The 22492-nt window shown below is 39.7% G+C and overlaps 1 protein-coding gene across 1 annotated transcript; it reads left to right on the top strand.

Annotated features, from left to right (window-relative positions):
• Window positions 1–10381: 10381 nt before the first annotated feature.
• Window positions 10382–22192, top strand: creb1b (cAMP responsive element binding protein 1b). Its single transcript, XM_035175143.2, has 8 exons — window positions 10382–10593; window positions 14223–14326; window positions 14606–14752; window positions 14857–14957; window positions 15250–15404; window positions 16222–16407; window positions 16622–16775; window positions 17204–22192. The coding sequence occupies exons 2-8, from the start codon at window positions 14231–14233 to the stop codon at window positions 17346–17348; spliced, it is 984 nt and encodes a 327-aa protein (XP_035031034.1). The 5' UTR covers window positions 10382–10593; window positions 14223–14230; the 3' UTR covers window positions 17349–22192.
• The last annotated feature ends 300 nt before the right edge of the window (window positions 22193–22492 follow it).

Here is a 22492-nt window from a genome sequence, read left to right as displayed (position 1 = left end):
AGACGCCTGCTCATTCTCTGTGGATGCAAAGCAGTAATAAAGTTCCTTGTCGGTACATGAATATAGTCATCAGGGAAGTAGGATGTGGAAAACCAGTAGGAACTAGATTTTTAGTAGATGTGAGTGTGCCCAACTTTCAACAGTATTGGATATTAGTCAAGTAAATTTTATATCATGTGTCATGGTAAGTTAAACTGGTTAAAAAATGTAAGTCAACTAAACTAAACCTCTTCCCCAAACAGGAACTGTCCAACCATAGTTTAACAACCGTTGCTAGGCTTGGCGGGTTTATTAAGTCATGCCTTTCCAAAACCAAAATGAGAGCAACAGTATAAGGAATTCATTGTACTCTGTGTATGTCTGCTCTAATGAAAGCTAACAGTAGCATGCCTGTTTACCTCTACAGCTTCACGGCTATGAACCATTGTAATGAGGCCTCTGGTATTACGCTAGCACACTTAGCTCAGCCTTGGCTCGTTGGTGGGAACAGTAAAACAGTCCGAACCAACTCTGAAGTACAGAATAGGGAACTTTATTGCAGAACTATGGCAAACATGCTCAGCCGCTGTGCCTCAGTGCTCACAGTGGCCATAAAACAGGTTTCTAACCTAGATGGAGGTGGGGGAGTGTCTTGTTTCTGTGGCTAAACATGCCAGCAATGTCTGCATCTTCCCCGTCACACATAATATCAATAAGGCCACCTTCTTAAAGTGTCAGGCTTGGCTCGTAACACCTTTCATGGCGGAGAGTTGGCATACTATATGTCAGGGGGGCTGACTGTGGCTGTAACCATGGTTGTGCATTGGTGATTATAGCTACACTAGCTATGCTAACAGTGCTTACCACGCAGGCTAACTAGACTGTGCTGCACTTGGGCCTCCAAGAGTGAGTATGCTCCTGAAATAAGTTTTTAAAAAGACTTTTACCCACAAAAATATCTCACACAGTCTCAGACACTGAAAGAGCAGCAACACGATGGATCCATTTGAGCACTTTACATGGCAGCTAGCTGAATTGTACACTAGGTAAATTTATTAAGTTGTACGCATAGACTGTACATAAAAGCTGACATAGACTCCAGGTCCGGAAAATGAAGCCAATGCGGAAGTGCCTGAAACCTGTATTCTCTCAAATGACCAGCAGAGGCCGACTTCACTGGTTGCAAACGGAAGTTTCTATAGAAGTCTGAGAAAATTGTCCTACTTCTCACTTGATATATAACTTTGGAAAACATTCTCCTCAGGTCTCAGTTGCTAGTTTCAAGTCTTCTTCAATACAGCATGATCTTAATTTTTTGATTTTGAAAATTATGGTCCAATTTCAAGTCAAATCGATAATAAAATACTGTGTGATTGACCGATAGTGCAATCCAATGCGCACAGTTCACAGGTGTAGGTGGGCATGTAGCATCCCTGAGCTCTCAGTAGTCTCGTCCCAAGATGTCGGTGCTAGTGTGACATCTAGTGGCAATGAATATCGTATATACACCCTTTAAATTTCTATCTGATGTTCCTTATTATCACTTTATCTAAACTTACTTATGATCTGACATCATAACTGATGGGCTATTTACACAGTGAATGGGATGTAACAGCTTTTACACACCAGGGAACATCTAGTTAGTGAACTCTGACAGGACATTTTAAAGGGAGACAGACAAAGTGGGAAACCATGAGATAAGGACACACTCCATTGATAAAGGACTTGCTTCTTTCTCTGTCTCCTCCTCCACTCTTTTAAAAGGTCACAGTGGAAATAAGGAAAAGATGGATGAAGCAGATGAAACGAGTCTACTGGAACACTGATCCTATTCTCCATACTGAAGAGGCTCCTGCTACGCACGATTTGCTCAACACACACACACATCATAAAGTATGACAAAGTAAATGTCAGACTGTGACTTCAGGTATTTTGGTACAAGATGAGAGTGTTTACATATTAGCAGAGAGTCTGCCAATATTCAAACCTATGAATCAGTTCAGAAATGGAAGACAGATTTAATTCACTTTGGCCCATTTCAAAGGCTCCTTTAAATGCAGCTGACCAATGTGTCCTTCCATTTCCGAGAAACAAAGGATCCAACCTGTGGATCCCTCTTTGGCCAACCTATCCCACCCTATCCCAGGATTCATTGCACACCAGTGCGGTGCCAACAATCTAGCTATGAGGGTGGCCGAGCTGCAGTAAGTGCAGCTGCTCAAAGTAGCTAACGATCTAACAGTAAGAGCGGAACAAAGTGGTGAAGCAAATAGAAATCCTCTGTCGACCAGACTGTCTCATTATGGTTCAGCCTTCAAGGTCTACTCGGTTTACGAAGGCTTGGCCCTCTGAAGGATGCGGCCCTTGAGTTGGGACACAGTCACATAGAGAGAAATGATAATCTATGGGCCAGAGACCCATAAATTATCATGATGTTTTCAAGGTGACAACGTTTTTCAGATGATGTGTAGTGTTTTAGGTATTAGTATTTATTACTGTTCATGAAGCAAACCCACTCACTTCTTGGTTTACATCCTCATCTAGGTTCATTTTTATGATTTGTTTAATTTATTTAGTGATATTTTATGTCTGGTCCTCATTTGGAATCTGTGGGACTAACACAACCCTAATGGACTAATAGTCACTAACCTATGACTTTCCATCGTTTTTGTCCAGTACTGTTTATTTCAACACTACAACAGCAAGGAATGTCACAGACAGAGCACGACAAGGACAAGTAATATTATTCATAGCTGTGACATCAATTTCATCAGCCTCTCATGTCCATAAGTGTCTGCAGACAACAAGCAAGCTTTAAGGCTGTCACTTAACACATAATTTACTCACCTTACTCTAATTCAAATGCTGTCCATATCGTATAAACCTGAACTAAACACTTTTGTACAGTCTGTTCTTATTGTGCCTCCACAGTCTCACTGTTTAACAAATTAACCAGTGATCTCAGATTTGTTGGCACTAATGGACTGTAAGGCTGAATCTACAACCTTTCCATATATGGCGCTGAATGCAAAATGCTTCCACATGTTAGTTTTCAGACAACTTTTCATCCGTCCAGCATGACTCATTGGTTTATGTCCTTATCTGTCAACGAAGAGAGCAACAGTAGTCTAGTTTATTGTCAGGGCAATGGGGTAAACCATACATCAGATTGACAGTGCATTTTATGAACACAATCCACTGAAGTATAAGGCCTGTGTCTGGTGTTTTTATGCGAGGAATGTATTTTCCAGATTCAAACTAGAAATATCATATTGCAGTTTCATTTTACATCTTTTTTGTCCGAGTGATAACTGGTCAAATTTGAAGAAAAACCCAAAAGGCAGACATGAGATATAATGTTCAAAAGGTAAAAACATGTTTTGTTAGGCCACAGTGACCTTGACCTTTAACCATTGACCACCCAAATCCAATCAGTTAAGTGAACATTTGTGCCAAAATGTAAAGAATTCTCTCATGGGATTCATAATACAACATGTTCACGATGCAAAAAAAGGTCACGTCACCTTTACCTTTAACCACCAAATTATAATTAGTTCATCCTTGTGTCTAACTGAACATTTATACAAAATTTGAAGAAAGTCCCTGAAGGTGTTCTTGAGATGTCATGTTCACAAGAATAGGACAGACATAGGGACAACCTGAAGACATTCCTCCGACCACTGGCTGTCACGGAGGCAGGAGAATACGTTAAACATCAAATAATGTACTGTAGCATGGAACATGTTCTGTATGTGTCGGTGCTGCTGTTTGTGTCTTCTTTGAATACATGACTGGTTCAAAGCTCTGGACACACAGATGTGGATATGAGTTGATGACATTTGTATGATGCTGATCTGTGCTTTGTAAATGCAGACAATTAATATCACAAGACCTTTGAAAGAGATTCCTTGAAAATCTCTTGTCATCTTTTTCACGTTGTTTTACTGTGTTTGCTGACAAAACACAATGAAATATTGATCCTAAAGATGTTTCAGACATGAGGCAGCGCAGTGTTTGATCAGTCGGCTTTTGTTCTTTTTTTTCGTTCCTTGAGGTTAATTTGTCAGGACCCTTGAATTAAAAACCCGTCAGTGTTATCCAGGGATGCAAATGACAAACTGTGACCAGCTGAATGGTTTCATTGTTGTTGAATGAAAATGGAAGCTGTGGTTTAGGTGGTTCCTCTATTTATTCCTCTGTGAGAATATCAAAATTTTAAATTTCACCCTTTTTTTTCCTCTGATTTTTGAGAGAGTATGAAAGTGTACAAGAAGAAAAGAACGACAGACTGATTCAAATTCAGGCAAGTTACTGTATAGGTGCATTCTCAGCATATGTGACTATACAGAAAGTGTGAAGCAGCAAACAGACATATTGTGAGGAGTCGACATCTGTGGCATCGTTTGAAAGGCCAGCGACACACAGTCTGTAACACTCTGCACTGAAGCATGCTGATACAAGCGTTGCGAAGGAATCAAAGTGCTGTTTTCTCATCCTTTGTGAATATGAATCATATCACAGATATACTGTCACACCTTCTCTTTGACCATTTACCATGGCAGGTTTTTTCCTTTTTTCAAATTACCCCCCGGACATCCTGGCGTCTCCAAAGCTTTTCAAAGAGCCTTTAGTTTGGCATTTGATTCCCTGCTCTCCTTCTCTTTCTCTTTCATGCAGAGCACCTTGGCCGCTGATGGGGAGCGTTGGAGGAGTCCACGTTCATTCAATGTGCAGAGACATGACGTGAGGAGAGGAGAGGAGATAAAACAGACTGGATGAAATAAGGACATGAAAAGAGAGGAGACAATGGAAAAGGAAAGGATATAGAGAAGGAGAGGAGATGAAAAGAAAAAAATGAGGTGAGGAAATGAAAGGGGAAAGAGGAGGAGATGGGTGAAAGAAAGGAGGAGAAGAAAATGAGGAGAAAAAATTGGAATGAAATTAATGAAAAAAAGACTTGCATGAAAAAGGGGAGAGGATATGAAAGTAGAGGAGAGGAGTGAAAAGAGGAAGACGGAAGGAGAGGACAGACGGAGAATGAGAAGCCAGTCGTCCTTTACCCAGGGGGGGAGGCACAGCGTGGAGCGGGGGTGGGGGGTGAACGGGGGAGGTAGGCTTCTCATCCTTCTCTCCTCCAACTGAGCCTCCTTTCTCAAGGTCAATCACGCACACAGACACACACATACACACAAACATACACACACATGCAGGCAGGTTGGCAGACATGGTACACACACACACACACACACACACACACACACACACACACACACACACACACACATGCATGCACTCACGCACACGTTTTAGTCGAGCTCAAGTAGAAAAGATGCCTTCTGCCTGCTTTTCTCTCTCTGACTCTCTGTACCAACCAGCCAAGTCTCAGTCAACCATCTGGAGATAAAAACACTATTCTTCCCACACACACACACACACACACACACACACTGCACACACACTGTGTATTTATGATAATAGACCAAATGCCTCTATTGATTCTTTCTCTTTCTGTGTCTGTCTGTGTGTGTGCATGTTTTATTTCTACATGAAGAACCCTTCCCTTTCTCATCTTTGAAATATTCCCCACATTACACGTTTGGTCAAAAATTGAATACTTCTCCATTTTAATAAGTCATTCACTGTCTCTTACTGAGTCCCAGGAATCTTATTTTCAGAGTAATTTCCACTCAATTTTTATTTTAAGCACAGATGTCCATAGCTCTATTGCCAAAATACACCTACGTTCAATTTGAATGGCAATAATAGACAAAATTACTCCATCTTCTCCAAGTATTAACACAAGTAACTCATTGGATCTGAATATTGGATCTGGAAAGGAAAAATGCATGTTACAAGAAAACCGCAGTGAAGCATTGCAGTTGGATATAATTGGGATACTTGCCAGAGACACATTTAAAAAAAACTAAACTGGCACTCTAAAGAGAACACATACCTGAGCCAAGGCCCAACAGTCCCTTAAACTCGATTAAGCTGCAGCAGATTTAACACACTCATTGATATCAGTTCCCTAAATATGCCTGATTTTTCTTTATTGAGATCTTTTAATCATTCCCCAGGAAACATTGAAAATGTCAAAAAACGTTACAATCTTACAAGGTTAAAGAAAGTGAAAGTCTTTGGATCAGCACCAAAATTGTATGGGTTCCTTCTTGGCCCATCTCGCATCCCTCCACTAAGTTTTGTGGAAATCCATTCAGTCATTTTTGCTTAATCCTGCTGACAAACAAACCAATGCACAGAGATTACAAACATAATGAATACATGTGCTCATTGGATGTTTAAAATCCTCATTGGTGCTAAATTTAGAATTTTAATTAGAAAGTGTTTAAAGAGTTTGCATAAGGAAAGATGTTTAGCATATGGGCAACACTTGGGTTTAAGCATTTGTTGCCACAAGACCTCCTGGAGCCAAAAATGGGCGCTGCTCAGACCGAAGCCACTTTAAGGTATTTTTGGTGAGTGATGACAGTGCTTTCAATTATATGTGCTCAAGCATGTCACAGCAAGGACAGCCACAACAACACATCAACAGTAATCACCATTTTACTTATCAATCTATATCAACCTAGACAACCAATACGTCATGAGGAAAGGACAGTGAAGGATGCTCGTTGGACAAATGAAGACATCCTTGCTCTCTTTAGGGGAAAGATGGTGTTTTCAGAGGGAGCGAGAAAGCAAAAGTTGGATCAGAAAATGTATCAAGGACGTAAAGATACAAGGACACAAGACTCAGGCAGAAAATGCACAGAAAGTAATAAAAAGATGAAACGAGATTATAGAAAAAAAATAAAGGATATAAATGCAGCACAGTGGAGCAATCAGAGAAACCATGAAGAGGTTTTGTGCATTCCTGGTCTAACAGTACTGCACTCTGCATTAAAGGCACACACACCAATTTTTCATATGGAGTTCAATTTACTTGTCACATGGAGCACTACTATATAGTTGAATGATGCCTTCTGCAGCTCTACAGGGAGCTTTACAAAGACTGAACAAAAAAACACAGAGATCTAATGATAGATGCCGACCAGTTGCATTATGGAAAGTGGAGTGTTTGTGGAGCTTGATCCATGCCAGAGGCTAGAAGTTGGGACCTCTTGGCCTTTCCTGCTTTAGTCTTTAGTCCTGCCAAAGAGGAAATGTTTTAACCTATGTCTGCTGGTTGGTTGGTTGTAGTTGGCTGACTGGCTGGTTAGTTGTTGTTGGTTGGTTGGCTTTAGATGTCTGACTGGCTGACTGGCTGGTTGGTTGGTTGTAGATGTCTGACTGGCTAACTTGCTAGTTGGTTGGTTGTTGTTGGCTGTAGTTGGTTGGTTTGTTGTAGTTGGTTGACTGGCTGGTTTGTTGGTTGGTTGGTTGGTTGGTTGGTTGGTTGGTTGTTGTTGGCTGTAGTTGTTTTGTTGGTTGTAGTTGGCTGACTGGCTGGTTTGTTTGTTGGTTATAGTTGGCTGACTGGCTGGTTTGTTTGTTGGTTGTAGTTGGCTGAATGGCTGGTTTGTCGGTTGGTTGGTTGTCGTTGGCTGTAGTTGTTTTGTTGGTTGTAGTTGGCTGAATGGCTGGTTTGTTGGTTGGTTGGTTGGTTGGTTGGTTGGTTGGTTGGTTGGTTGGTTGGTTGTCAGCAGGTATATGCAAAAGTTACTGAATTGATTTCCACAAAACTTAGTAGAAAGGACTTGACATGGTTCCATGAGAGCCCTTGGCCCAATTTTGGCACAGATCGGGAGAAAGGAATTTCTCATCAAGTTCTTTACTATTGTGAGATAGGGCATTTTTTCCCATTTCAAGGATTACCCAAGGAAAATGTCATGGATTTTGTTTATCTGGCATATTTAGAGGACTAATATCTACCAGTGTGTACAATTGGTGCAGCTTGATTTAATTTAAAGGGACCGTCTGGCCTTGGCGGAGGTACGTGCCAGTTTCTTGTGTTTATATTTTTCTGTTATTCATTTCCTGTCTGGATATTTTCCGGCTTTGTACTACTGCAGTAATCCCACACATAATGTTAATTGAAAAATGTGCATATTTCAAATAACAAAATACCATTTATGCAATGTGAGGTTTTTGTCTCCTGTAACTGAGTCGTGACTAATGGACGATTACCCTGCAAAACCAGAGAACAGCTGAAAATCAGCAGTCTTGAAACGTCTAAGTGCAGAAAGGGCTTCTCCCCCCTCCTGTAAAATACAAAATATTCCTCCCCTCTCCTCTCTGGGTCAAAATTGTCAACCCCTCCCCTGGACCCCCCTCCCCCTGTTTTTTTTATTCTTTTTTATAACTAGCTGCAAAATCACTGCTGTTCATTACCCAGGCAGGGTCAATTCCCCAAACAATGTGTTTGGTGTCACAATAAAAAGGGTGTTTTTTATGGTGTGTTGCAGTAAAATGCTATTAAACAGATAAAACACCGGCAACGAGCATCAGGAGGATTATAAAAGGAATTGCCTTGATAAACTCCACATATCTGCGTGATGACACACCAGCAGCACTGTCGCCGGGGAGGGGGAGTGGAGGCAGAGACAGGAGGAGCACATGGTCCAAGAGTTTGCACAGATTTACAGTGCCACCATCTGGAGAGGTAAAAAAAACAGCCTCCCTTCCTGGCCTGTGTCGAGCTCTGGTTCCATAAGACAAAAAAAAAAATCAATTATAGGTATGACATTTTTCATTCTGAGGCTTCAGAAGCATAAATAAATTTGAAATACCTTGGTTTTTGAAATATCTTGCTTCTTGAACTGATTGATTTCTCAGTTTAAGTTCCTTCCATATTTTGTCATTTTAGGTTGTGGCATTTTATTTGCATTATATATATTTTTTCTCGTACGGCTTTCTAAAATTCTGCACCACAGAAATGTGTATATTATAAATGTGGTCAAATAGAAAACAAACGGCTAGATTGTATGTACATCTTTAATTATTATCGTTAGTATAAATGATTTCTTTATCATTATCATTTGTTTAGTGGTGAATATTGAAGCTGGCTTTAATTGAGTATCTCATCCTGACATACTGTATATCGGTGCTAAAAGTCCGAACCCATGATAAGGTAGAAGAACACTGGTTTGAATCCCAGGTTACAGGGGCAATTTGGTCAGATAAAGCTCAGTCTCCTCATTATCACAATGATGCATGTCAGAAAAACTGCAAGTGTCTGAGTGAGTTTTATCTTTGTACTCCAACAGTCCACAGACATGAAGTTAACAGAAGTCTAACTTGCCCATAGGTGTGAATGGTTGTTTGTCTCTACGTTGGCCCTGCGATAGACTGTTGACCTGTCCAGGGTGTTCCCCGCCGCTCGCCCGGTGTCATCTGTGATTGGCTGCAGCTATCCCCTTGACTCTCAAAGGATAAACTATAATGAACGAATAAATGAATGAGTGAATTATTGAAAATGGAAATACCCACTCTGTGGTCTATTGGTCTGTTGCTGCTCTCTGGTGGTGACAGTGAGATCACAGCAGATCTCAATAGTGCAGGTTTTACTGATAACATTAACTCTGGCTCTATTCTATGAGCAAAATCACTTGGCATTTTAGCCATTTTTCATTTTCACTCCTCTGATTTTTCAATTGTGACACATCAACATGTCTTGAAAGCCCACAAGTAAGCAAGTGGAGAGATATGAATGGATTGTGTTAAGACTCTAATGAGTGGAGACACTAACTAAATTCTGTTTGTGCTGCTACTGAATCTGTTTTTGTGTAGCATCTCTTTTTGTGCTAATTGGTTATTGATAATATAATAATTGTTATTGGTATTAATGATGATGATAATAATTATATGTATTGCTATGTCTTTGTAACTGTTTCTATGTGTTGTGTATGTGAATTTGTTCAATAAAGACAACTATTTGATTGAAAAGGAAGGATCTACCCAGTGTTAGTATGGTGTTCCTAATAAAAGGCTCCACGACAGTGAATGTATTTCTTCAGGAGAAAGTTGTTCCGGTTAAAAACTCATTTCCCTGCTGTACTCACACCAACCCTATGCCTTCATAATCATATTCAAATAGAAATAAAATAACTACTATTATTTATAGAGCACTTTTCCAAGTCTAAGTTACCAAGTGCTTTACAAGGGCAGCAAAATAAAACAGACATGTCATAAAACCATGAGCACAGATAAAATTAAGGAATCACAAATATTAAAATACAAAATTCATTAAAAAGATGAAGAATTCTTTCAAAAAAGAATTAAAATTCAGGTAAAATCAGGAAAGTATCTACTTTATTTCGGTGATTTTTTAAGTTATAGATACTAATTATTATATGTATGCGTAATTTAATGCAGTTTAATAATTATATAACAAAAACAATGATATATATCTTTTTTGTTTTTTTCCCCCAACCCGCCTCCAGTCAGGGAAGGTGTCGTCGTGGTTCGTCTCTTCTCGGCATTTTCCGGCCATCTCCGTTCGCCCTTCGTGTATTTCCGCTCGGCGTCGCCATCTGCTTTCTCGTCCTTCTCCAATCTCCGTGTTGTTGTTCCCGGTGACGCGGCGGAGGTGTAGCCTGACGCGGGCTCTTACGTGTCGGCCAGAATAAAAGTGGAGCTCCGGAGGCCCGGGAGTGACGAGGGGAGTCTGTATCGGTAAGGACGGAGCGGTGTCCGCGGCTCGGGGACTCGGGTCGCGGCCGCAGAGAGTGTCGGTCTGGTCGGGTTCGGCCCGAAGGAAACAAAGAGATCATGGCGCCGCGGCGCGTTTGTAGCGGGATGGAGGGAGGGAGGCTGCGGTTACTCGGGAGGAACAGAGCCGGTGTGCGGCTTTGACAGAGAAGCAGGAGGGACAGTTAGTGTGGAAACGCGTCACTTACTGTAAGAAGACATGAGCCGTGTTCACACACTCTCCCTGCGGGAGAGGAGGCAGGGTTCCCCGCACTGATTTGGGCTGTTTTCCCCTAAACGGCGCATTCGAACCAGCAGTTGCGACATTTTCCCTTCTCTGTGTTAAAGACCCAGTTTGATGTGTTTTAATTATGAATCCACATCTTCTCTTATCTGCTCAGTTGTGATGCTTGTGTTTAATAATGGTGTCGATCGGCCGTCGAAGGCCTCACTGTGAAAACATGAACTCAGGCCTGAGAGATTCAAACTAACACACATCTGCAGTTTGTGGTTGTTCGCTTTATCTGCCGGGATGTGACCGGTGTGTGTGGAGGGGGCGGTGCCCGGCCATGTGTCTCTGCTGTCACACACACACACACACGCGCACACACACATGCATCCGAGTGGTTTTGAAAAGCAGAGGGAGAAATGTGTGAGGCCAATCATGCAGCGCAGGGAAGCTACGCACAGTGTGAGATCACTGAGCTCGTCCCAGATCGACACAGCACGACCTCTCACCAGGCTGCACTCAGAAATATAACGTAACACATACAAGTTGATGAGGCGAGCTAAACACGTCCCATTTACTAAAGCAATTCATCAAACTTATTTAAAATATGAAAAAGGATACTAAATGTAAATGAGCAGACAGGTGGAAAAACATGATCATCATCAGCTGATACTGTGTGATTAATAATAGTTTTACATTTGACCTCTCGATAGAAAGTAACGTCACTTTTTATTGTTCTTTCCTGCAAATAAATGACATTTGCAATCGATCTCTTTGCAGTCACCGTCTAAGCTTCTTTGTTTGGTGTCGAAGCTAATTGTCTTCACTTGACAGTCTGGTGCTAAATTCTCCTCATTAGATTCTCTGCAGGAATTGATGGGCTTCTCTATAATTTTTTAAAGGTTCACTGTGTCGAATTTAGTGACATCTAGTGGTGAAGTTGCATGTTGCAGCTGAATCCCCCTCACCTCACCCTCCCCTTCCAAACATGAAGGAGAACCTGTGGCAGCCGTCAGTTGTGATAAAAACTCAAAATCTGTTTAGTTTGTCCAGTCTGGGCTACTGTAAAAAACATGGCGGCCTCCGTAGAGAGGGCCCGCTCCAGATGTAATTTTAAAGTATTTAAATATAAAGGGCCCATTTAAGGGTAAAGAAAACTACAATTTAGATGATTACACACTATTATTTTATATTCTTATCATGTAAAGTGCCTTGAGATCATGTCTGTTATGGTTTGGCGCCGTACAAATAAAATTGAATTTAATTGAATATCACTGAAGTACCTCTACAGCAGGGGTATTCAACTAAAATTTAAAGAGGTCCAGTTAGAGAAAATTTCTTGAAGCTAAGGTCCGGAAGATCATAATGTCTAACTATTTAGTGTGATATATATTTAAGTAGCCTAGTAGTTGTATCAACATCTGCATGTACTAAATACCTGACTGTCAAATCAAATGAATTCAGTACGATTCAAAAACTTTTGGACAATATTTATTGTCACGTAACAAAGAACTGAACATATATGTATGATTGCAGATATGTATAATGTTCTCTCATTAACTAAATAAAAGTAGGGCTGCATTTCAAAATAAGAGAAAATAAATAAAATGTGAAAATTGTGCATGTTCAAATAAAGGGCTTAACTTCAGAAAAATAAAATAAAGGGAGCAAAAGCTTGAATTTCCCTTTTTCTGTTTCACATCTTGACTCAAAAGTCTCAACCAATTTTACAGATAATAAATCTCAAAACATCTTAACAATTGAACGGTTTTAGAATCACTTTCTTCCCCTCTTATATCCCACTCCCCCACTTTGTTCGTCTGTTTCTCTCCCTTTCTCCGTCTCACTCCTGTTTCTCTCCCTTTCTCTGTCTCACTCCTGTTTCTCTCCCTTTCTCGTCTCACTCCTCTGTTTCTCAACCCTCTCCGTCTCACTCCTCTGTTTCTCTCCCTTTCTCCAGCTCACTCCTCTGTATCTCTCCCTTTGTTTTCTCTACCTATATCGCTATCTTTCTTTTTCTTTCTACCGTCTTCTCATGTGTAACTTGCCTCTAACTCTCTCATCTGTCTGCACTGTGGAGTCGCAATGTTTACCGCCTGGAATGCACAGACTTGATTGGCTGAGTAGTATCACGTGGGATGGCTTAACTCGCATGCAATTGGTCTGTGCGTTTCCTCATCCGCTAAACCACTACCGTAAAGACTACAAAAGCTGCGCCGGTTACAAATAGAAGCGCCCCGTCAGGTTTTAAATCATAACCTTCTGTTTTGGCTGTAGGTCCGGGTCCGTACGGGACGGCTTCTGGGTCCGGACTCGGACCGCGGTCCGCCTGTTAGTGATCCCTGCTCTACAGAATGTCTTGCAGCAGAATTTTGTTTCAATTGGAGCCAATCACCTGTTGTTTCCTAACAATTCCTATATTTCTTCATTAGAAATATATTAAATTATCATTTTCATGCTTTCAATATATACAGAAATTTAAAGATTTCATACAATCGCTTTAAAAATATTAAATTATATATGTATGTTGTTGCAGAAGTGCACACCACTGAATACAGTAAAGTAGGATAAAGTATTGCACAGCATTGCAGATATGGAATCAATCTTAAATGTGTTATTCCATCCCTGAATATACACGTGGTGGATCATTTATTTGATCTCTTGAGAGTTGCTCTATCACTTTTTTCAAAGATGATATACGAGTCTTATTTCTCACACTCAGATCAGTCGGTGCCTTAGAGCTTTTAGTGTCTTTCTTCAAATTTGAATAAATATGGGCTCAGATTTCTGAGATTCAGAAACACTTTTGTAATAATGACAATGTGTTCAAGTAGAATTATTCAGCGCAGCTTCCACAAAGTTCACTCGTTTTTCCTAATATGTATAGAGTTGAATCCCCGAAGTACCAATTACATCATTGTTACAGTTTTCTTAAATATTTTTTTTAATGATTTGTTACCAGCACAGTCTCAGTCAAGTAGTGAATAAACGTTTGTTTATGTAATGTTATAATAAAGAAACCCTTTGACATGTTGAGAAATATTGATTCACAATTTCTCAAGTGTGTATTAAAGAAAACCTGAAACAAGTTTTCTCAACATTATTCCTGCTCATTTACTCTGAGATGTATTTAGTTGAGAACTGTTGGTTAATATTCTTATGACAAGTGACCCTGAAGAGTCTCATGTGTTTCAGTATAATTATATCTATAAATTTGTTCTGTAACAGTAGGTCTGCGTTTGGGTTGTATTGTGCACATTCCCACTACGAAAGCACACTTCCCGGAACTTGTGGCATATGAACAGTCAATGATCCTGGTATTATATGTTATAGCTACTTTTCAGATCAGTTTTAACAGCTTCTGCTCAAAATTCTGCTTCCTCAGCTCAGCTGATGAAGATGGAGTCAGCAGAGGCTCAGCAGGAGACTGCTGTGATTGAGACTGAAAACCAGCACATCACCTCGGCACAGATCGCAACTCTGGCACAGGTAATGTGTCACGTTAATTACCACTGATTCCTGACGGTGCAAGTTGTGTCCAGGCTCAAGCTCTTCAAGTTTGGCTGAGTTTGTGTTTTTAAAGTAATCTTCCAGAAAAACATGTTTCCTCAGCAGAGTAAGGTAAACAGTTTTATTATATGTGCTGTTGATGCTCAAGAAGAGCAGCAGTTTGAAAAGACCAGTTTTTAATGTCACAAATGTTTTTGAAAGATTTCATTTTAGATTTCACATGACAGACAGCATGGTCACATCACGTTTGAATTTCAGGTAACCATGGCAACAGGCCACGGCTCAGTAACAGGTCCAATGGTAACGCTGGTCCAGCTTCCCAATGGACAGACTGTTCAGGTCCACGGTGTCATCCAGGCTGCACAACCCTCTGTCATCCAGTCCCCACAGATCCAAACTGTACAGGTAAAACATACACAAAGTGTTTCCATATCCAACCACAACATAAAGAACTTTAAGTTATGAGTTTAGTTTGATGTATTTGTGTCTGGTTTATCTGTTTGATCCAGATCTCCACAATAGCAGAAAGTGAGGATTCACAGGAGTCAGTAGACAGTGTGACCGACTCTCAGAAACGCAGGGAGATTCTGTCACGACGCCCCTCCTACAGGTAACTATTTACTGTTTTATAATTTTTTGGTTAATTTTTTATTTGCTAATAGGCAACACAATCATCCCATCTTGCAGCAGAAATTGTAGCATGTTTATCAAACTCAAATATCTATTTATTAGGAGTTTTTCAGTGAAAAGCTAAAATAGGGATACTTTTATTTGCGGGCGTGGAAATTATCATCAAACAGTGGTGATAATACTGGAGCTGATGTATTTCACATGAAGAAGTGTGAAATTTCCCTATGACAACAGCCTCATATGAATAAATCCCACGGCTGTTTTCCCATTAGGAAAATTCTGAATGACCTTTCATCCGACGCGCCGGCTGTCCCTCGTATCGAGGAGGAAAGGGCTGAGGAGGATGTATCAACTATGGCTTCCACCCATGCCATTACAACTGTTACTGTCCCCACACCCATCTACCAGACCAGCAGCGGCCAATACAGTAGGTGATAGTTGGTTTGGTGGAGCTGTAGCTGAGGCTGCAGGTTGATTGAATTCAAACATTCTAGTTGGGGTAATGAGTATTGCTTTCATGTCAAATGCTCAGCGCTGATCAGTTTCAATGCAGTTTCATTTTCATTCAAATAGTTTGAGCAAAATAGCCAGCAAAGAACATTTAACAGCCAAAGAACTCGATATTTTTTCAAGAGTTGGTGAAGATCAGGCCAGACAGAAATAAAGAAAGTATTTTCCTGGCTCTCAGGTGGACACAAAATTACTCTTGTGAGATAATAATATTGCCCTGTGCTGGATGTGTAAACAGTCAGTTCTTTGCCAACAATTTTACTACTCTATTATATGAATGCTGTGTTTCAGTTAGTTTGATATGCTTCCCTTAAGACAAAAATAGAAATGTGTCGATGAATCTGGAAAATGTTTCAGCTGTAGTTGTCTGGCTTTGTGTTTCTTTCTTGTGCAGTCTAAGGAACTCAGTACCTTATTCATTTAAGCAGCTATTTGTTTTCTCAACATTCGTCTGTGGAGTTTTTCTGTGGTCAGTAGATCGCACAAATCAAGGGTTATCACGAAAATATGATGCAATACATTTTGTCTGAACAAGGTGTAATACTTTAAACTCAAAAAATCTAAATCTAAAATCAAAGCAGAGCTAGAGAACACATCGTTTCCTGGCTGCTCTGTTGCTTGCCGCTTTGACTTTCTGCCCAAAGTCCAAACTTTTAATTTGACTTTATTATAATCTGAATTTAACAAGTTTCTAATTTATCCCCGTCATCTGTCCCTCTCTCTAAATCACACAGTTGCCATCACACAGGGCGGGGCCATCCAGCTGGCTAATAACGGTACAGATGGAGTCCAGGGCATTCAAACTCTGACCATGACCAACGCAGCAGCGGCTGCCCAACCCGGGGCCACCATCCTCCAGTATGCACAGACCAGTGACGGCCAGCAGATACTGGTTCCCAGTAACCAGGTGGTGGTCCAAGGTGAGAATGTGGATCTATTACCTTTGACCATACCCATTTTGTTTTATTATGTATGGCTTCAGAAAGTATTTCTGCCTAATCGGTGTAATTTTCAGTTTTTGGCTGCAAAGACAAAATGATTCCGCTGCAGTCAGTAAATAAGCAAATTAAACACTGATTGGTTTTATCAAGGGTTAAAATTGAACATCCACATTCCACCATCTGTACCTTTCAGCTGCCTCTGGTGATGTCCAGGCGTATCAGATCCGGGCTGCCCCCGCTAGCACCATCGCCCCTGGGGTGGTCATGGCCTCTTCACCCGCCCTGCCCACCGGGGGAGCCACTGAGGAGGTCACTCGCAAACGGGTGGTCCGCCTCATGAAAAACAGGTAAGAACTTTGTGTGTTAATAATGTATTTGCTTCGGAAATTTCTCTGCATCTACAGCTGCTCCTATCTGAAATAATGCCCCAAAATAATCTGTCAATGTAGTATATAACAAACCAGTCTAAAACATGGAAGTCTAGTATTACACTCAGTGAGTATTTTAGTAGGAACACCTGGACATCTATTTATTAATGGAGTTATCCAATACAATGTATAAAAGCCTGCAGATCACTTAAATGTGGTCTCAGTGATAGATCATGGCATGATTATTGGTGCTGCTTTGAGTATTTCTGAAGCCACTGATCTCCTGGGATTTTGAATGGTGCTCCTGTAAGTAGCTTGGTTCTCCAATTTTAACCATAAACTCTCTTAATCGCCCCAAAACCATAGAAAACAAACAAAACCCAAACTGTGTCTTATCGTCCCTACAGAGAAGCAGCCCGTGAATGTCGCAGGAAGAAGAAGGAGTATGTAAAATGTCTGGAGAACCGAGTGGCTGTCCTGGAGAACCAAAACAAGACGCTAATTGAAGAACTCAAAGCCCTTAAAGACCTTTACTGCCATAAATCTGAGTAGGTCGTCGTCCTGAAAACACCAAACTGGGCCAAGTAGCATTTCAGTTCCTTTCAAATACTTTGACTGTTGGATTCTGCCTGTCTGGCCTTCCAGTTTACACATGGCTGGCTCTTACTGACCAAGTTGCCCTAATTCAGTTCTGCTTGTATTATTATTTCTTCAGTAGTCTGTCGGCATAATACATTTAAAATAGACAACATTTTTGCAGCAAAAACAAACTGAGAATGAACTGTCATCCAGGTTGAACGATGGAATAGTCCAAAGTGCTAAATCAAACTTAGTTACATCATTTACTGGGTAGTAAATCATCGGCTGCTGACAACAGTTAAGATGCTGCTTCACACAGATTTATCAGTGAGGCTGCGTCTTAATTGTCGTAGTTTGGCCAATACCCACATAACTTATCTTAAGATTGAACTCATCACGGTCATTGTGGAGATGTTTCACTGTACAGCCCATCCAAAAGTGCCTGTCAGTAGAGCATCATCCAAACTAGAACCTGACCGATGCAGATTTTTGGGGCTGATGCCGACACCGAAATTTGCACCACATTTGAAGACATTCCCTCAGGCTGATCTTAAGATATCATGTTAAAGAAAAACATACTTTGTGAGGCCACTGTGACCTTGACCTTTGGCTACCAAAATCAAGTGAACTAATCCTTGAGTCCAAGTGAATGTTTGTGCCAAATGTCAACGGACTCCTTGATGGCGTTCCAGAGATATCACCTTCACAAGGCAAAGAAATGTGCTTTGTGAGGTCACTGTGACCTTGACCTGTGACCTTTGACCACCAAAATCGAATTAGTTCATCCCGGAGTACAAGTGAATATTTGTACAAAATTAGAGTAAATTCTGCCAATTTTTATCAGCCAACCAATAAATCAGTCCTCTAATCCTTGAGCAATAAATCTGCCTCGTCACCAATACAGTCAAGTTCCACCTTTTGTTAATCCCTGGCATCTGTGTTCTGTAAATTGTGCAGATGTTGCACTGCATAGTTCTGCATTTTTATTCACGTCAGGTAACCGGTAGTAAAGTGATGTTTTAGGCTTTCTTAAAAACCAGCATTTTCTTTGGGTTCTTAGCGATACCCAAGCCACGTTGGAAGCCGATTGGGTGACCAGTTGTCGAAAGACGTTTCTCCATTAATAGTTAAATTATAGTTTAATTGTTGAAAAGATATTAAAGCTGAGATTTCATTGGCCTCATGTGAGTCCAGTAGAGTATTTGTGTCTTATATTGTATGTAAGCAATAACGGCCAATACCTGCTTGAAGCATCACCGTCGCTGCTATGGTTACCTGCAGTTTGATTTTACTCACACTAAGCTGTAGACATGTTTTTTAGATGTTGTGATTTATGATTTTACAGAAACCTGCCAAATAATTATAACTGAATACACTTGTGAATATTCACAGTGCTTGTGCTCAGTTTTAAACAGAATTCCAGCCACAACTACAATAACAAGACGCAGCTTATAAACAAAGTTATAAAAGATTATTTGACTTTGATATAAGGACTGTTTGATACATCTAAATTGTGATTGTTGTGCTACATGTCAGTGTGTTTAAAAAACATATTTAAGTCTCAGTTTGTATAACAACTATAACTCGTATACCTGACCGCTCAGACAAGCTCAGTCAGTGGCAGTTAAAGGTTTTGAATTAATTGTCTCTACTTGATCCACGTCCTGATCTGAACCAGCCTCTCAACAATGTGGCTGCTTGTAACTTGGACTCTACAGCTAATTTGGCACAAACAAGTCATTTTTTCATCATAACTTTTGAAGATGCTATCAACTGCCGATGGTGAGAGAAGTGACTCACAGCAGGCAGTGGTGTGTGTTAGAAAAAGGGACGTTTTGAAATGTGACATCACATTTTGAATCTGTTAATGGTTTTGTTTTGCTTGTCAACAACAGATGGTTGACAGAGCTGCTATTAAAATGAGATTATTAGCAGGCTGAAGCACAGTTTTAAAAGAAAAAACATTATTGTTTTTACTACCTGGGATCTTGTTTCGATTGCTCACCAACGTTCCTGTCGGTCATGGCAGTTTAATCGTCCAGAAGGCCGGCAGCACAAGGTGCCATTTTATCTAAACAAAATTATTTAGGAATGAAAGTAAATTTGAATGCTGTTTTATTTCAAATATTTGTTGTTCCAGAAATGCTTTGCAGAACTACTTCCGGGTTTACATTGATTGGCTGTACTTACTGCATTTCTGCGCACAATAATTTTTATATAACATGTATTTTTATTTAATTTTAGTTAACATTCTTGTTTGTTTGGTTTAAATAACTGGGGGTTTGTTTATTACTCACCCTCTGTGTCCCATCACTTCAGCAGTTAACTTTTGAGTAAAGCATTGTCTCTTTACAGATGAGATCGATGTCTGTAAGATTTGTTTGTCAAAGATCCAGGTTGTACAAAAAACGCACATTTCTTAGTAGTAACGTAATTCCAACACCAGGGAAGTAGTTCTATAAAAATTTTCAGTCAAACATCATGTTGTTGTGTTGCAGTAAATTGTCGGCGTGTTGTCGAAAAGGACCACCCCCATCAAAGTTATACTTTTTCCGTGTCGTCTGTTAAACGGTGGTAAAATATGGATTGCAACAAGGAGCCATATTTTGAATGTGGTGGACTTCTTTATGAAATATAGGCTACAGGAGTTTAACACTAATAATCAATCTGTTAAAAGGAGATGGCTTTAGTGGGACTGTGTGTGGCTTTTGAGGAGATGTGTGTACGTATTTGTTTGTTTATTTTTTATATTAATGTATATAGTCTCTACAGCATGTGTAGACCTCATGTATTTCTGTTTATTTGATATGAAAAAAAATGTTCCTATGGCTTGTATGAAACAACTTTGAATATTTGTAACATATGTCACTGTATAATAGAGGACAATGTATGTGTATGTATATCCACCAGGCCTACCACCATCATGGCAGCTAAGTGTATGAAAAAAAGGCCTTTGTTGGACTTGTTGAATATTTTGGAGTGTTGTACTGTTTCGGATCAACAGTGTTTTGTTTGTAGAGTTTGTTGAGAGCACTTGGGGTCCACAACTTTTATCAGCTAAAATATTGACAATTTTCTTTGTTTGAAACCTGCACAGAGGAGCCCCAGTGGCTTCAAACTCAGCCACACGTTTGTTTTTAACTGAAAATGTATTTTTATGTCCTGAGCAGAAACGGCTCCATAAGTTTCCTTTTTTTATATCTGCTCATTCATGATATGAAAGCACATGTTTTCTTTCCACTGGATCCATTCATATGTTTATTTTTACTGTGCATTAATTTTACTACTTACATGAGATTCTGACAGTGGTTCCAGTGGTAAGATGGATGTCAGTTAACCAATTCTCAACTCAGATAGTTTTTGATTTGAAACTAACCTGAATCAAAGACAAACAAAGATGTCTGATGTTTTGAGGTGACAGATGCCATTTTGTTACGGAAAATCTCAAAGTTTTCCTTTTTCCTCATGGACTCGTAGAGTCTGGGTTATACTTTTAACTTCTATTCCTGAGCGACATTAAAGTTGATTCTTGACATCGGAAACAAGTGGTTTGACCAAATAAATGTAACTCGAGGTTTATTTTATAGCTTTTTCTAGAGCTTTCAAGTGCATCTCAGCAATTGCAGTTCACTCACTTGTCAATGCATGATAATGAACGGCTGTGGCTTCATATGGGTGTGAGTCATAAGCCCGGCCTCTATTCAAAGATGGTCATCTGAAAGCTCCAGAAGTTAATAAGTGGACCTTGAGATAATATTATTCTTATTGTTTCAAAACCTGAATTGTCAGCTAAAGGAAATTAAAGGGCACTACTAGTGGCTCTCACAATCATTTTCTTTTTTTTTTAATGTTTTTTTCTATCTTTTATCCTTTTTGTTATTCAGAAATCATCAGTTCATGGTAGCTCTTCTGGTTTTATTTATCTATCATTTGAATCATTTTGATATTGTACAGTATGTACTTTATGTAGGATTATGAGGATTAAAGTGTTGGCTACAGAAATCACACAGCACTTAATACTAGGTGTAATTGATGATCTATTGACTCACAACACATTAGCATGTACTGTGGCTGTACTTGTCATCCATCAGTCTATGTAGACTCAACAATATGCAGAGGTAATCTTTTTTAATGCATTTCACTGCATGAAATTAAGTCTGACAAACAACACCCTGGGCCTCACTGATTCTAAAACTTATTTAAGTGGAGAGGAAGCAGCAAATTTGAAACATGTGCCATTCCAATACCTGAGTTACTGAGCTGAAAACTTTTTTAAAGTGTACTCTGAGAAAAAAAACATAACTTTCCACCTGTAATTCACACATCAAGTGCTGGTGCTGAAACAAAATCTACTAGTAATTGTTTCTGTTGATTTGATATAGTGAGCTCAACTTTGTGATGTGATGACACAATATCTTCAATCAAAAACGAACAATGTATTCATTTCTGTGCCAGAATAGTTTATACCCACGGGTCTAAGATCTATGTGCATGAAAAAAGATTGAAATCATTGTGTGTAAAGTATATATATATTATATATATAGAGAGAGAATTTCTAGAACGCTGATAACATTTTTCTAACTTTTAATGTGACCTGTTTATATATTGCCCCTTTTACAAGTTTAAATTTAAATTCCATGTATTGTATATTATCTTGTAGAGACAAGATAACTCGATGATGCATTACATCGTGTTTGTTTCAACATTGTTACACGATCAAACTGAACCAGACCATTAATTGAAAATGCTGTTACTCTGACATTACATCACTCTTTTGTAAACACTTACTATGTCGCAATAAACTGCTCTTGAAGATAGTCATGAGTTTTGTTGTTCATTAATCGTAGTTGAACATTTTATTCATGATAGACATGATGACCTAAGAAAGGGTACTTTTTAAATCTCAAAAAGGTACGATTTAAAAAATGTTTCCAATTGCTCTGCAATTATTAGGAATGACTGCACTGTTTACACTTTATTATTCTGCTAGGGTTCACCAACTAAGTCACATGATGTTTCATAGTGCGAGATGTTCATGACAGAAAAGGGAGGGCCCCATTAATAAAATCCAATTGTGCTTTTGAAGATAAACTGAAAACTGAAATGTTGGTTCAGAG

The sequence above is a fragment of the Hippoglossus stenolepis genome, chromosome 13, assembly GCF_022539355.2.
Source record: "Hippoglossus stenolepis isolate QCI-W04-F060 chromosome 13, HSTE1.2, whole genome shotgun sequence".
Taxonomy (NCBI): Eukaryota; Metazoa; Chordata; class Actinopteri; order Pleuronectiformes; family Pleuronectidae; genus Hippoglossus; species Hippoglossus stenolepis.
Note: the sequence above shows the minus strand (reverse complement) of the source record. Positions and strands in the feature narration are given on the sequence as shown.

What these genes read in the sequence shown, in the direction of transcription:
- creb1b (XM_035175143.2), top strand. Translation starts at nt 14,231, where the DNA reads ATGAAGATGGAGTCAGCAGAGGCTCAGCAGGAGACTGCTGTGATTGAG. An exon ending in TAACCAGGTGGTGGTCCAAG is followed by an intron (nt 16,408 to 16,621) that starts GTGAGAATGTGG and finishes TGTACCTTTCAG; the next exon opens with CTGCCTCTGGTGATGTCCAG. An exon ending in GTCCGCCTCATGAAAAACAG is followed by an intron (nt 16,776 to 17,203) that starts GTAAGAACTTTG and finishes TCGTCCCTACAG; the next exon opens with AGAAGCAGCCCGTGAATGTC.